This window comes from Mytilus edulis, chromosome 3 (assembly GCF_963676685.1).
Source record: "Mytilus edulis chromosome 3, xbMytEdul2.2, whole genome shotgun sequence".
NCBI classification, from domain to species: Eukaryota; Metazoa; Mollusca; class Bivalvia; order Mytilida; family Mytilidae; genus Mytilus; species Mytilus edulis.
The window spans coordinates 68,513,723-68,530,349 of record NC_092346.1 but is presented as its reverse complement, the minus strand read 5'-3'; the positions used below and the strand labels follow the sequence as shown (position 1 = coordinate 68,530,349).

Sequence of the window (16,627 nt, the reverse complement as noted above, 5' to 3'; positions counted from 1 at the left end):
GATTCATCACTCGACAACTTCCTGATTACCGAACACTTGTAAGATTTTACACATGATAGCCAAGTTGAAAATTTTCGTCACATTTTTCCCAGGAACTACAATACAAGGATTTCTAAAATTTGGTTTCAGGGTTTATATAAGTCAGCTCTACTGTGTGATGCGTTTTCAGACTCATCACACGACAACTTCCTGTTAACCAAACACTTGTAAGATTTTACACATGATAGCCAAGTTAAAAATTTTCATCACATTTTTCCCAGGAACTACAATACTAGGCTTTCTAAAATTTGGTTTCAGGGTTTATATAAGTCAGCTATACTGTGTGATGAGTTTTCATATTCATCACACGACAACTTCCTGTTTACCGAACACTTACATATTTTTACACTATTAATATTATCCACTTTCGGCAGGGGTATCATCAGTTAGAAGTAGCTCACAGTTTCACTTGTTTCAATGGCATTCAAATATTAAAGTTGTACCATAGGGCAATATTGTTTGATTTGTGATGGAACTATATTTGTCCTTTATAAAAACTTGGTGTTGACAGTGAATGTGTTGTGCATATCTTTTATCTGCTACGTGTTGAAGGTGAAGGTGTTTTACATGTCTTATCTGCTGCAATCTGTTAATAGTGAAGGTGATATGCATATATTTTATCTGCTGCAATGTGTTAATAGTGAAGGTGATATGCATATATTTTATCTGCTGCAATGTGTTAAAAGTGAAGTTGTGCATATCTTTTATATGCTGAAATCTGTTAATAGTGAAGATATTGTGCCTATTTTTTATCTACTGCAGTGTGTTAATAGTGAAGGTGTTGTGCATATCTTTTAACTGCTGCAATGTGTTGATAGTGAAGGTGTTGTGCATGTCTTTTATCTGCTGCAATGTGTGGGTAGTGAAGGTGTTGGAGATGTCTTTTATCTGCTGCAATGTATCAATAGTGAAGGTGTTGTGCATATATTTTATCTGCTGCAACGTGTTAATTGTGAAGGTGTTGTGCATATCTTTTATCTGCTGCAATGTGTTTATAGGGAAGGAGATGTGCATATCTTAAAAGTAAACGTACAAGTAAAAGTAAAATATGGCTGACTTACTCTTAGTCAGAAATGTTGTGATTTTGAAAGTACCAGTAATTTTAAATTAAGCCTTATTTTTACCTCAATCAGGGAAATTACATAAAACAACACATCAAAAACCTGCCCCAAAAAAAAAACAATCAATGCTTTATAAATAATTAAGTAAGATATTGAAAAATAATTTATAGTATTAATTTATCATTTTCCTAGAACTTCTGTTTCTGTGCTATTGGTGTCCCTAAAATAAAACAGGAAACATAAATATGATGTTGTTGATATGGTGTTATTTTTAAGACTACTTTTAACCACTATTATACATAATACTTACAAATGTAACTACATGTAATCTTTTTTCATGATTATCTTATTTGGTAAAAAATCTTAAAACTTGCTTTTTTCTTTCGGAATGAAGAACTCATTTTCCAAACTATTTGTATCTCACTATAAAAATAATTATTTTAGGGATAAATAGAGTGGAATTAAATTATAAGCAGGCTGGTCACTGACGTTAACTAAAAAAAATAATTAAGATTATTTACACTTAAATGAGATTAGACAATAATGATGATTCAGCTAGCGCCCATGTTTTTTTCTCTTGGATGCTAAGCTGTGTGTTAAATATATGGCATTGGACGCTAAAGTAGTTATCAAAGGTACCTGGATTATAATTTAATACGCCAGACGCGCGTTCCATCTACATAAGACTCATCAGTGACGCGCATATCAAAACAATTGAAAATCCAAACAAGTACAAAGTTGAAGAGCATTGAGGACCCAAAATTCCCAAAACGTTGTGCCAAATACGGCTAAGGTAATCTACTCCTGGGGAAAAAAAATCCTTAGATTTTCGAAAAATTCAAAGTTTCATGAAAGACAAGCCGTTGAACTTTCTAGAACGTTAACACTTTTAAAATTATCAATAGCATTCCACCTGCATGGGTAAAGTTGTCTCCGGGATTAGTGTGAGTATCTAATTTAAAACTATTATGAAAAGGACAAATGTAACCGGAGACAGCACCTATATAGTTGTAATATAACACATAATAAGTACATACGGCTTTTCACACAAGTAGTGTTGTGAATAGTGACAGTTGTCATCTGTAAACTCATAATGATGGAGTCTGTGGACAGATAAACAATGCTCATTGTTTCCAACATTGTTTGGTTGTCCTCTCTGCCAGTCGGAGAAATTAAATGGAATTGCATGTGGTTCCCATTTCCATTCACCTTCGTTGTCCCAGTCTGATCCACCTAACCAGTAGGATACAGCTAAATGTATTGGATATAAAAGGTGCAAAATTACTGTTTTATCTACCAGAGGGGTTGTATGAACTACTGATATCAATTGATTTTAACTTCAAAGTATATTATGTTTGTTTCAAAATTCAAAATTAAATTGACGGTTGTATGCACAAATCCTGTCAAAATGGTAAATATGTTTTTTTGGCAGTTGTCGTTTTTCTCAATTCAATCCTTCAATGGGTCGCTGAAACAGCAGTGTAAATCTTATTCTTTGACAGAAATAAATAATAAAAAATCGTCCATTCGAATATTCTGTTAATCTGTGTATTCAGATTTCTTCTGTCATCTAAAAGTACATGACTATTTTGTTCACTTTTATAGGAAGGGAAGTCCTCTAAAATGGCTTCCGGTTCATGAATTACCGTTTCAAACTATAGCATTTCAATCCTGGTTACGATTGATATGATTAGATATAAGTTGTAACGGTTGTTTTTGTTAAAGTTTGATATTAGTCGAACAAATAATGACTACACATAAAGTAAAGTGGTTTCGACCATGAAATTGTAGGATACTATGATCCCTAATCGTGATGCATGTATGTAAGTCGTTTTCTGAATAAATGACAATTGCTTACCAACAGTTCAAAACAACGAATTTTCATAAATGAGCAACAACTGCCATGAAGGAAAACCAGCTTGACAGAATTTGTGAATGAAATTAACCAGAGACATAATAAATATTATATGTCTCTGAATCAACAAATCTTTGAATTAAAAAAACAACAAAACCAGCCGACCTTCTTCAGAATCTATGTCTGTATTGATTTGTTTTTGTAATGTTGGATCTTAGGCATGGCTTTGTCTGAAATATTGACAACTGCATATTAAATTACCAAACCCAATAAATTGAAATTTCCAGCAAATATTGAAGATTGAAGATATTGAGATCAATATAAATACGAGATTTAAAATAATAGTCAATATGTAAGGTAAAGTTTTGAGTCAAATTCGTCTAATACCTTTCATTCCTATCTATGTTCTTATTACTAGTATTTACTTACTATGTCGTTGAGCTCCAAGTAGGGTTTTAATGTACTGGTCTTCGGCATCCGTTTCAATGTTTGCAAGGAAACTCCCGTGTATCTCACACATTTTCTAAAAGATAACAATAGATACAGAACAGTATGTAATTTAGGAGAAATTATTTCTGGGCGTATTTAACATACGATCGCAGTATACTTGATACCAACACACTAATGATTACGTCTATCTTTATTATGTAATAGAAGTTTACTAAAAACATAGCATTCCCTTCAAACTTGCAAAAAGTAAACAACAAAAATACTCCGAGGAAAATTCAAAACGGAAAGTCTCTAATCAAATGGCAAAATCAAATGATAAAACAAATTAAACGAATGGACAAAACTGTCACATTCCTGATTTGGTACAGGCATTTTCAAATGTTGAAAATGGTGGATTGAACCTGGTTTTATAGCGCTAAACCTCTCACTTGTATGGCAGTCGCATCATATTCCATTATGTTTACAACGATACGTTAACAAAACAGACATAATAAAATAGTCAAAATATGGGTACAGCAGTCATCACTGTGTCAAAATCTCAAAACAAACAAATATGTACTGTTTATCAAGACAAAAGGTTGTAAATTCTTGTTCTTATACCAAAGGCTTCTGCATCATAGTTTTAACTATTATAGTCAGTATTTACCTGTACCATCACCAAGTTCCATGTTGCCTTAATATTGACAATCGTAGCTTTCCCGTCCAGACTACCCGAGTGGTCACCACAGGTTATTTTTATTTTTGTTGGAGTTCATATTGCCGTATTTACAGTTTTCTATGTGGTGTTTTGTGAACTGTTGTCTGTCTATTCGTCGTTTTAGTTTGAATCTGGTGTTCTGGTATATCTTGTGTAAATATCATTATAATATTCTAAACGATAAGATGTGGCGTGAAGTCTTACGGTCTTGTACACCAAAGACCATACAAAGGACAATAAGATTGATACCGTATGACCATCATTGATGAGTAAACTTGTCGACGGGCGTTTATGTTTGGAAGTCATAACTTTATTAATTTTAATGTTTTGATAACTGTTCTGGTGATTATTATGCAACTATAAAAGATACAACAACGTCACTATTTATAACTTGTTCTTATGGTTAACTTATTAACTTACCATGGCCTCGGCCCACGATGCTGAATCTCTACTGATGTGGTAACATGATTTATCATACCTTGACCATCCACTTGGACAGTTACAGAAAACTAATAGAATTAAACAATAGCGAAGTTTTAAAATAAGAATAATTATAAAAGCCTTATCTATAGTTTCGATTTTCAGAGTGATGTACGCTGCTCTGGAGACAACTAAATACTCTTGGTTGAAGGCTTATAACGTCGTAAAAAAACAACATTATTATGAATTTTGTATGTAATCGTGCTCTAAATATTTATTTCCAATTTGAATTTATTTATTAACTGATTTTCGGACTTGATAAATTTCCTTTTATGATGATTTGTTCAAATTATTTCTGCTAACTTAATTACAAGTTCTGGTCGTTATACATAATCGTTGATAATTTTTTTATAGGAGCTGCATATACATTTTTGTATTTGAAAAAATAAAGAACGTTAGATTCCCTCGCGCTTATTTGAGTTTAATCTAATTTTGAATATTTTGAAATACTAAGGCTTTTCTACCTCAGGCATAGATTACCTTAGCTGTATTTGGCAACACTTTTAGGAATTTTGGATCTCAATGCTCTTCAACTGCGTACTTTATTTGGGTTTTTTAAAACTTTTTTGGATTCGAGCGTCACTGATGAGTCTTTTGTAGACGAAACGCGCGCCTGGCGTATATATAAAATTTAGTCCTGGTATCTTTGATGAGTTTATTTATTAACAATGAACGCATTGATTTGTACCTGCATCACACAAACTGACTGAGAATTCAATAGTAATACCCAGCTCTTACACATTGCCTATTACGCAAAACAAATCAACCAAATGCATTTAAGTGAGTGAAAACAATGCAAAATTATCTTATTTGCTCGCTTATTTGTCTTCTGCTTCAACTGACAACAGATCGTTCCTCTATAAAAAAAAAAGTAAGTAGTTTCTTAGATTTGAACTTTTGCGCAAAACTTAACCTCATCGGGTAAATAATCGGAAGAGAAACAATGATTTTCGTCAAAGCAGCATGATCTATTAATCCGTTACCTTTGATTGGTTTTTTTTTCAATACATTCAAGATTAACAGAACTTTAAATTAGTAGCAGAAAACTAAAAAGGTGCACATCAATTCAGTCAACAAGTAACTATTATTCCAATCTTATTAAAGCTATCGAATTGGACCTGAATAGCAAAACCAAATAACATGATAAATGATCGAGATTGTGGGGTTCGGTCAAATGTCTGTTAATTTGTTAACGTGGCCTCCAGTTATTCACAATGTTCATTGTTCTATGTAGTTATTGAAAAGAAATTGCCCTTCAAGAGACATCTTCAAGTTTAAGTTTCGATAGTGTCTCATTTGCGTCTTTTCTCAGACAATGAGTCGTAGTGTATAATAGAAGTCTCTGATCTTCCTCATATTAAACTAATACATAAAATGCTTAAGTATTAACAGTTAACGTTTAAAACAATCCTTGATTGAAGAAAAACTACTGACTAAACATTCTTACCTGTAAAAAAGTAAATTTGAAAAAAGACAAATAATGATCCCATTCATTGTATAACGATTTATAAATGTAGTGCGATTTATCTATCAAACAGTCTTATCTGTATGTGAAAGTATAGCACTAGAAGATAAGGATTGCAGATATAAGAAACATAGGGCCAATGATTGACAATAGTGTATTACTTGGCATTCAGAAGCATTTGTGGAGTACAGTTTATACAAAAACAAGTGATACCAAATTATTTTGTCAAATCTGGCCTCTTTGGGAACTTCGATATTTATATTAAAGAAAAAAAGTAAATATAATTCACACAATGGGAAATATACAGAAGAACAAGATTAAAATTACTATATCTCATGGTATGTAGACCAAGAACTTCAATATCTTTATGCACCATATTTTTGGATTTTTGGTCACGATATATTATAAAGCAACTCTTTGCAAAAATTCCTAAATACGGTGGATAAAGATATCGTCGTTGCTTTGACATACTATATTGCGATATTACGGCTACTTAAGAAACGTGATGCCAGTTATAATTTCACAATAAAATATATGGATAATATGGCGTACCAATTCGTGGCAAATAATTCCAAATAAGGATTTAAAACAAGAATGTGTCCATAGTACACGGCCGCCCCATCCGCACTATCATTTTCTATGTTCAGTGGACTGTAAAATTGGCGTAAAATTCTAATTTGGCATTAAAATTAGAAAGATCATGCCAAAGGGAGCATGTGTACTAAGTTTCAAGTTGATTGCACTTCAACTTCATCAAAAACTACCTCGAATCAAAAATTTAACCTGAAGTGGGACAGACGGAAGGACAAACGAATGGAAAACTAACGGACGAACGGACGCACAGACCAAAAAACATAATGCCCATAAATGAAGCATGTCATTTTAATGTTATATTTCACATGGCTATAAAAGAGGGAGGTTTGGCATGCCACAAAACCAGGTTCAACCCACCATTTTTTCCTTTAAAAATGTCCTGTACCAAGTCAGGAATATGGCCATTGTTATATTATAGTTCGTTTCTGTGTGTGTTACATTTTAACGTTGCGTCGTTTGTTTTCTCTTATGTTTGAGTGTAAATACACATTGCGATAAGACGTGTCACGGTACTTGTCTATCCGAAATTCATGTATTTGGTTTTGATGTTATATTTGTTATTCTCGTGGGATTTTGTCTGATGCTTGGTCCGTTTCTGTGTGTGTTACATTGTAGTGTTTTGTCGTTGTTCTCCTCTTATATTTAATGCGTTTCCCTCAGTTTAAGTTTGTTAGCCCGACTGTGTTTTTTGTCCATGGATTTATGAGTTTGAACAGCGGTATACTACTGTTGCCTTTATTTAATCTGATGCAATGTTGTGTATATCTTTTATCTGCTGCAATATGTTGATAGTGAAGGTGTTGTGCTGATTTTTTATCCGTTGTAATGTGTTGATAGCAGTGGAAGCTACAAAGAGTTTTTGATGTTGTTAGTTCAATAAGAATGATTGCTGCTTCCCTGCTAAGCATGCACTTTTTGGGTAAAAGTAAAATCTGACTGACTGGTAGCCAGAAGTCTCTACATAAAATGCCAGGAATTACATCACCCAAAGTTGTAAACAAAATTAAGAGTCACTACCAAAGATCTGTTTCCAACTAAACAACTAAAAAAATTTCTGAATGGACAAGAAATCTTAAATGCATATACATGTATATATATAAAATGGTATCAACTAACAAGGTTTCTGACTTAATACTGGCACACAAACATTTTGCGAAGATTAACTATGGTAATTTTGCAAATATCAGTAAGTCTTATTTTTATCTCAACCAGTTTCAGACCAGAGGTATTACTCAAGGTATATCAAATAAAATCTGCCTCTAAAAGCAGCCAATGTTTTATCAATAAATAAGTAAGATATTAAAAAATAATTTATAGTAATAATGTGTTATCATTTTCCAAGAACCTCTGTTTCTGTGCTATTGGTGTCCCTAAAAAAAAGCAAACATTAATATGATGTTGTTGTTGAAATGGTTGGGGTGTTATTTTAATTAAGGATCTCCTTTAACTTCTTTGTTAGACGTGATGCTTACAAATGTATCTTAATGAATCTTTTCTCTTGTAAACATCATAATTTTGTTAGGTGAAAATTCACAAAACTTGGCAAATGATGAGCTCATTTGCTATTTCTAGCACACGAAAATCATCTTTTAAGAGTTTAATCGAGTTGAGATCAATTTCAAGCAGGGGGTCACTGACGTCACCTAACAAAAATAATTCAGATTATTTAAAAATTTGGAACAAATTCTAATGAGATGGGATGTTTGGGATGATTCAACTATAGTGCCCATGTTGTTGTTTTTTTTTATTTCTTTATCTTGTACTGGATATGCTTGAAACATAAATGCCGTTGGGCGTTAAGCTTACACTTAATTATCAAATAACTTCCACCTGCGTTTTTATTCATGATATCCTGTGTAAAATTTTCATTGAGGTAAGTGTGAAAGTAGATCTTTATATATGTATATATATATATACAAGTCTAAATTGAAAACTACGTTCAAACCTATTATTGCGTTGGATAAAAACCGCAATTTTTATAATTGTGCATGTAAAACAATTTTTTTTTAAGAAGGGTCTAAATATAGCACAAACAACATTTTCCAAAAGACCAAATAAAATTGATCACAAGATGTAACAAAACGGATCATAATATAAATTTAATACTAAACAGAAAATAATTAACTTGTGGCCAAGATGTTATGCCACAAACATAAGGTGTCAATATATTTTTTGTACACCAGATCCGGATTTCGACAATAAATGTCTCTTCAGTGATGTTAGGAATCGAAACGTTATTTGGAAAGCCATATAATTTACCTTCAATTTAAGATAGACTCTTGAATTTTAAGAGTCAATATAGGATGAACGGATCATATAAATAAGAGGGAAAATATGATACAAGCCCAAACGAAAAAATATAAACAAGTCTAAATTGTGCATGTAAAACAAATTTCGTTGAAGAAGGGTCTAAATACAGCACAAATAACATTTTTCAAAAGATCAAAAAAGTGAAAAAGTATATTTATATATATATATATATATATATATATATATATATATATATATATATATATATATATATATATTAGTGTTGTCAACGGTTAACCGGTTAACCGGTTAACCGTTCGAACGACCGAATACCGAATACCAAAAACGTTAACCGGTTAACCGGACTTTTTTTAATTTTGATAGATTTGATATAAATTTGTATTGAAATCATTAAATAGTTAGGTTTTATTTAAAAATTGTCGTCGTGGTAATTAATTTGACAAATCAATTGTCCAGTTAATTGATTGCTATTGTTAATCCTAATAACATAAAATTAATTAGAAGTTGTCTCTCAGCTCGGGGCATGATCTTAAAGACACATAATTAGTTTACATGTTTTTTTAACAGTAACTCTAAATCAGTAATGCGATTAAATTTTACGACTTACTTCACATTATTTCGTTTCTGATCTAATATTGTGTAAACCTACATCTAAATGTGCGAACTCCGTCGTGAAGGGCTTAGTCTTACTTAAAAACGAAATGCTAACTCAAAAATTGCAAAATGAAAATCAATGTGAATGTACACAATGTATACGTGATAGTACGAGTAACATGCAAACAAAGTAAAGAAACAGGCCGTACAGTGACCTTTAATAGTTGTTAATTTCTGTGTCATTTTGATCTCTTGTGAAGAATTGTCGCATTGGCAATCATACCACATCTTCTTTTTTTATAATTAATCATTCAAATTGAAACACTCCACATCATTCTAGGTGACAACAAGTGAAAAGGAAAGAATAATCCGTTTCAGACATATTCAATTCTACGAGATCAAGAATTTTTTTTTTTAATTTTTCAATCTGAAGCTGGTACACACGCTATTGTTGATACGGTGTAGTTGATTATTAAAAGTCAAACTTCGCCAGGTACCCACACAGACAAGCCTTAAAATGCCAAAGGACAAACTTCAATTCTAAAAGCGTAAATTTATGACTTGGATGAAAGGTTTTCAAATTGACACTCATACCACATCTTTTATCTATGTGTAGGATACTATTGATAAGCGCTTTCAAGCACCAATTCAAACTACCGGTTAACCGGTTAATCGGTCGAACGATTGTTCGAGTAACCGGTTACTCAAAAGTGTACGATTTGACAACACTAATATATATATATAAACGCATAAAAAAGTGTACACAACAACACCAAATCAAAAAAAAAGGTAACTATAAATGTAATTATTTATGAATATTTCGGATAACAGATATCCTTCCTCAGCAAGATTCTGATGTTAAACGAATCATCTTTAAGTCTTCTTAGATTAAACTATTACAATCTTGAAATTTATACAATAAAAAAGTCAAACCGAACATTCGGTATGACTTTTTTATTGTATATTATATTTATAGTTACCTTTTTTTGAATTTAGTGTTGTTTTGTACACTTTTTTAGGCGTTTATATAATTTATTTATTGTGTACATGTATCGTTCTAGCGCCCTCGTGGGGAAAATCGTTGACTACTATTTAGACGCTGTATATATATATCTGAAGTGCGATGGTTTACGCTTAAGTACAATGGTTTCTCACGCTTAAGAGCGATGGTTTACGCTAAATAGATATAGGAAGATATGGTATGAGTTCCAATGAGACAACTCTCCATCCAAATAACAATTTAAAAAAAGTAAACCATTATAGGTCAATGTACGGCATTTAACACGGAGCCTTGGCTCACACCGAACAACAAGCTATAAAAGGCCCCAAAATTAGTAGTGTAAAACCATTCAAACGGGAAAACAAAAGTACGATTGTCTAAACTCAAGTACGATGGTACAAAAGTCTTTTTTTAGAGAACCACTTAATGGAATGAAACCAAACATGGCATGAATGTTCCTTATTAGGTGCTTACCAAGTGTTGTACCGTAAAATCGATCCAACATCAAAAAAGGCCGCCAGCGAGGTACTTCGTTTAACATAGGACCGGCCTATGGAATATACGTACAAATGCATTCTTTTAGAGAACCACTGAATGGAATGAAACCAAACATGGCATGAAGGTTCCTTATGAGGTGCTGACCAAGTGTTCGAACTTTTTAGGCGATCAATCATCCAAGATGGCTGCCATCAGGGGACTACGTTTGACATAGGACCCTATGGACAATACATACAAATGTCGTTTTTTAGAGAACCACTGAATGGAATGAAACCAAAAATGATATGAATGTTCCTTATGATGTGTTGTTACTTTGAAGCCTTTTCATCATATATGATGACTGCCAAAGAGGGACTTTGTTTAACATAGGAACCAATGGGATTAGATACATACAAACGTCTTCTTTTAAATAACCACTAAATGGATGAAATAAAACATGGCATGAATGTTCCTTATGAGGTGCTGACCAAGTGTTGTAACTTTGTGGACGATCAATCATCCAAGATGGCCGCCGGCGTGGAAATAGTTTAACATAGGTCCCTTTGTGTAATACATATAAATGTTGTCTTTTAAACTACTGAATGAAATAAAACCAGACATGGCAAATAATGTGTCTAATGAGGTGCTGACCAAGTGTTGTTACTTTGTAGCCAATCAATCATCTATGATGGTTGCCAGCGGGATACTTAGTTTAACAGAGGACTATGTGGACAATACATACAAATGTCTTCTTTGAGAGAACCACTGATCGGAATGAAACCAAACATGGCATGAATTATCCTTATGAGGTGCTGACCAAGTGTTGTTACTTTGTAGCCAATCAATCACCCAAGATGGTTGCAAGCGGGGAACTTAGTTTAACAAAGGACCATATGTGATATACATACAAAAGTCTTCTTTTGAAGAACAACTGAATGGAATGAAACCAAACATGGCATGAATATTCGTTATGAGGTGCCGACCAAGTGTTGTTACTTTGTAGCAAATCAATCAACCAAGATGACTACCAACAAGAGACTTAGTTTTACAAAGGACCCTTTTGGAAATATATACAAATGTCTTCTTCTAGAAAACCGCTTAATGGAAGGAAAGCAAACATGGTATGAATGTTTCTTTTGCGGTGCTGACCAAGTGTTGTTACTTTGAAGCTGATTTGTCATTGTCCTTATAAAGTAATTATACAATTTTAAGGAATTTATTGTTAATTTCTGTAACTTTACAAGGTATTCTGCTTTTGATTAAATCTTATTGGTTTGTATCAACGACTGTTAACGTCATAATCCAACGTTTCTTATGTCTATACTTTCGCAGACCATCGGATTCAGCGTATAGAGGCATCGCACTTTAATTAGCGCAGACCATCGCACTTTAACGTGGTAATCGTGCTTTAGTGTCCCCATCGCACTTTAGAGTCCTTCATATCTGAATTAAAACTAAAATGAAAATGAAATGTAACCTTTGACAGCACCCTAAATTTTGGATAATCAGTTTCTATATGCACAAGTACGTACGGTTTTTCACACAAGTAGTGTTGTGAATCGTGACAGTTGTTATCGACAAACTCGTAACGGTAGGATCTGTGTACAGATAAACAATGCTCTTTGCCTCCACTATTGTCTGGTTGTCCTTTGTGCCAGTTGGTGAACTTCATTTGAATTGCATGTGGTTCCCATTTCCATTCTCCTTCGTTGTCCCAATCTGATCCACCTAACCAAAAGCTGGAAGCTGAAAGTATTTTTAACAAGGTGAACTACAACTATCGGTTGATAATAACGTTAGGTTTTTTCACAATGTAATCCAGATGTGGGCCACTGAACTGAGTTAAGGTGACAATCTTTTAAGTTAATATTTGATTGAAATAATTTATGAAAATTGACAAATTGAGTTACTCATTCAGTTAACCCGTGTAATCAAATTTCTTCAGAATTGACAAATCGAGTCATTCATTCAGTTGTGTTACAGAACTACATAAGAACAAACCAGTTGGAAATAGCATAACTCATCAGATCTGCATGTTCTTAATATTTACTTACTATGGCGTTGAGCTCCAAGTAGGGTTTTCATGTACTGGTCTTCAGCAACAGTTTCAATGCTTGCAAGGAAACTTCCGTGTATCTCACACATTTTCTAAACGATAACAATAAATAATAAAACAGTATATAATTTAGCAGAAATACTTCTATACGTTTTTTAAACATATGATCGCAGTATACTTGATACCTCTACACTAATGATTACGTTTGTCCTTATTCTGTAGTAGGTATGTGCTTAGCATCTAGTAGCATTCCCTTCAAACTGAAAAAAAAAACCTTTCCCTTCCAGGTTACGTGAGTGGTCATTTTTGGGTTGTTTTTTTAGTTTCATATTGACAAATTTGTAGCTTTATATGTGGAATTTTGTTAACCTTTGTCCTTTTTAGTTCTGGTGTTATCGGATAGTTTCCGATTGATGATTTTTTAATGCGTCATGGAATCTAATGACTTTTTAAAAATTCATCAATATCAAGCATTTGTTGAAACACAGTTATGATAATGATATCTTGCAGCAGAAGACGGTTACTAATGTAATTATGATCATAACATAAAAAAAGGCAAATGTCGTGTGAATTATCATGCCAATGACAAAAGCACAAAAAAGACTACAGATAACTACATGGCCTTCAACAATGAGTAAAGCCCTTGCTGTACTTATAGTTAATTAGAAAAATATCCGGGACAACAAATGGGGAAACAATTAAACGGCCGCTGTATGCCTTGGAAGTTATAGCTTTATTTATTTTATTGTTTTGTTAACTTTTCTGATGATTGATATGCAATTCTGCTATTTATAACTTTCCCTCGTGGTTATTATACTTACCATGGCTTCTGCCCACGATGCTGAATCTCTACTGACGTGGTAACATGATTGGTCGTGTCTTGACCATCCGCTTGGACAGTTACAGAATACTAATAGAATTAAACAAATGTGAAATAAGAATAATTAAAAATGTTACGGATAGTCAGTAGTTTCGCCTATCCGACGACCCTACGTCGTTTGATCCCAACCAAATAATCCTTGTTATAAAGGATAGGCATGTTTCGAACTTTCCACAGGATATAATGATCTTTTTAGCACTTGCTTAATCGTAATTCAAATATGTTTATTTCCAAATAGAAATTACCTGACTGATTTTCGGACATTAGTTTTGCAATACATTTGCATGATTAAAGATACAAAAGTAGTTATATATGATCGAATGAGGCCCAATGAAGCTGAACACTGGACGCAGACGACCTACCTTATTGTTTGACCATTCTACCCTCGAAAGTGGACACCGGACGCCAATAATGACGCCATACCATATTGTTAGACCATTCTACCCTCTAAAGTTGACACAGGACACTTATAGTCACACCATACCCTTTAGTTGGACAAGTACATATATGATGAGTTTATCGCCAAGATGGATGGGTACCCTTAAAAATGGACGACACATCCTTAAAAACGGACGCGTTATTTTTTTTCGGAATACTTGAATTCTCTCTCACTCTTCCAGATAGTAGATCAGGTTCAGGACTTGAGACTGCTGCACATACATGTAGGTGAGTAGTTACACATTACATTTAATCGTATGCGGCTCATTGAAGGTGTACAAATAGACGCCAATAGTGGCGTCACACCCTATAAATGGACAAATCCACCCTCCAAGGTAAAATCCAGCGACGATCTTTACAAGTTATTCCAACCAAGTGATGAAACATTGTTTTCAATAATAGTTTTACTATAATCGTTCAGCTGAAGGGGGCAATCTCCCACTCAACCCCCTAAGACACCCTGCTTACAATTTATTAATTTATTTTCAAGTAGCTACATCCATGAACAGCATGATACTACGCTTACAATAAACAGAAATTTAAACAGTTTCTGATTTCAGTAACAGAAAAACAACCATTCGGTGAACAAGATATATTGAATGAACCATGCATGGTAAATGATTAAACATGATGAATTAACGGGAGTTTGCATTTCGGTCAAAACTTCAACTATTCCTTGTTTTTCTTATTGTTTTACGTAGTTATTGAAAATTAATCTAGACTGCAAGAAACAGTCTTAATTCTGTTTATTTGCGATAGTGTTTCATGTGCAGAGACTACACATGTGTAATATAAATCTCTAGTCTTCCTCATATTGTGCTTGTATATAAAAATGTGGAAGTATTTACAGTTGACGTTTAAAACAATTGTTGGTCTGAAGAAATACTATTGAGTAAACATTCTTACCTGTAAAAAAGTAAATTTGAAAAAAGACATATAATGATAATTTAACTATTTCGTTCATCGTATAGCGACTCTTTTATACATGTATGTATATGTAATGTGACTTATCTATTAACCAGTCTTATCTCCATGTGAAAGTAAAGTATCGGGAGATTAGTAGTACTACAAATATATGAAACCTCGTGCCAATGACTGACAAAAGTGTATTACTTGACATTCCGAAACATCATTTCAGAAATCAGTTTCAGCTACCAAAAACAAATGATACCAATTGATTTGGCAAATTTCTTTGTGAAATTTCCGATATTTATAAGAAAAGTCAAAATAATGCAAACAATGAGACATGTGTACAAGAATCATAATAGAACTGCTAAATCTCAATGTAAATAGTCAATGAACGTCAATATTTTTTTCTCCATATTTGGGATTTTTGGTCAAGATGTATAATAAAACAACTCGTGACCACAAATCCCAAATACGATGAATAAAGATATCGATGTTCTTGGAAACGAACTATATATAACGATATTACGACCGCTTGAGAAACAAAGTTACAAATTACAAATTCATAATGGATATTATGACATATCAACTGGTGGCAAATAATTCCAAAAATAAGCATTTAAAAACAAAATCAAAGGAACATCGCAGCATTTGTTGTTCTTCACCCTGCACGCAGTCACAGCATAACGATGTTTTTAATACGAAGCAAAGGCACACACATCTCCGCAAGTTTAAGACGACCACAAGAACGAATCCCTTTCTAAACATAGATAACGTTACATCCATGCTTGGGTGAATGTCGGATGTAAAGACAAATTAAGAGTATTACTATAAATAAGCTATGATCATTTCTTGTTGTCTATATCAACAACATTTAAGAAAAGGGTAAAGCGGTGATAAAGAAATCGATGTTATTGGAAAATACATATATCAAGATATTACGGCCGCTTGAGAAACAACGACACTAATTACAAATTCATAATGGAAAATAATGCATAATATGGCATATCAACTGTTCGCAAAGAATTCTAAAACAATCATTTAAAAACAAAATTAAAAGAACATCGGTGCCTTTGTTGTTCTTTACCCTGCACGCAGTCAAACCATAACGATGTTTTCAATACGAAACAAAGGCACACACATATACGCAAGTTTAAGACGACCACAAGCACGAATCCTTTTCTAATCATAGATAACGTTACATCCATGCTTGGGTGAATGTCGGATGTAAAAACAAATTAAGAATATTACTATAAATAAACTATGAACATGTCTTGTTGTCTATATCAACAACATTAAAGAAAAGGGTAAAGCGAGTATATCTAATTTTATGATCATTTCTTGACATATATACGAAATTGGAT

General features: G+C 33.1%; 1 protein-coding gene across 2 annotated transcripts; it reads right to left on the bottom strand.

The window, feature by feature from the left end:
* Window positions 1-1,248: 1,248 nt before the first annotated feature.
* LOC139517237 (perlucin-like) lies at window positions 1,249-15,388 on the bottom strand. Of its 2 annotated transcripts, none has more exons than XM_071308068.1 (5): window positions 15,264-15,388; window positions 13,861-13,949; window positions 13,038-13,131; window positions 2,138-2,351; window positions 1,249-1,320 (listed from the first exon to the last, which is right to left on the bottom strand). In XM_071308068.1, exons 1-5 carry the CDS (start codon window positions 15,319-15,321, stop codon window positions 1,281-1,283), a joined length of 495 nt encoding a protein of 164 aa, XP_071164169.1. In that variant the 5' UTR covers window positions 15,322-15,388; the 3' UTR covers window positions 1,249-1,280. The 2 variants fall into 2 exon arrangements, with proteins under 2 accessions (XP_071164169.1, XP_071164168.1); XM_071308067.1 differs by lacking the exons at window positions 1,249-1,320; window positions 2,138-2,351 and adding exons at window positions 7,937-8,011; window positions 12,516-12,729.
* Between the last annotated feature and the right edge of the window lie 1,239 nt (window positions 15,389-16,627).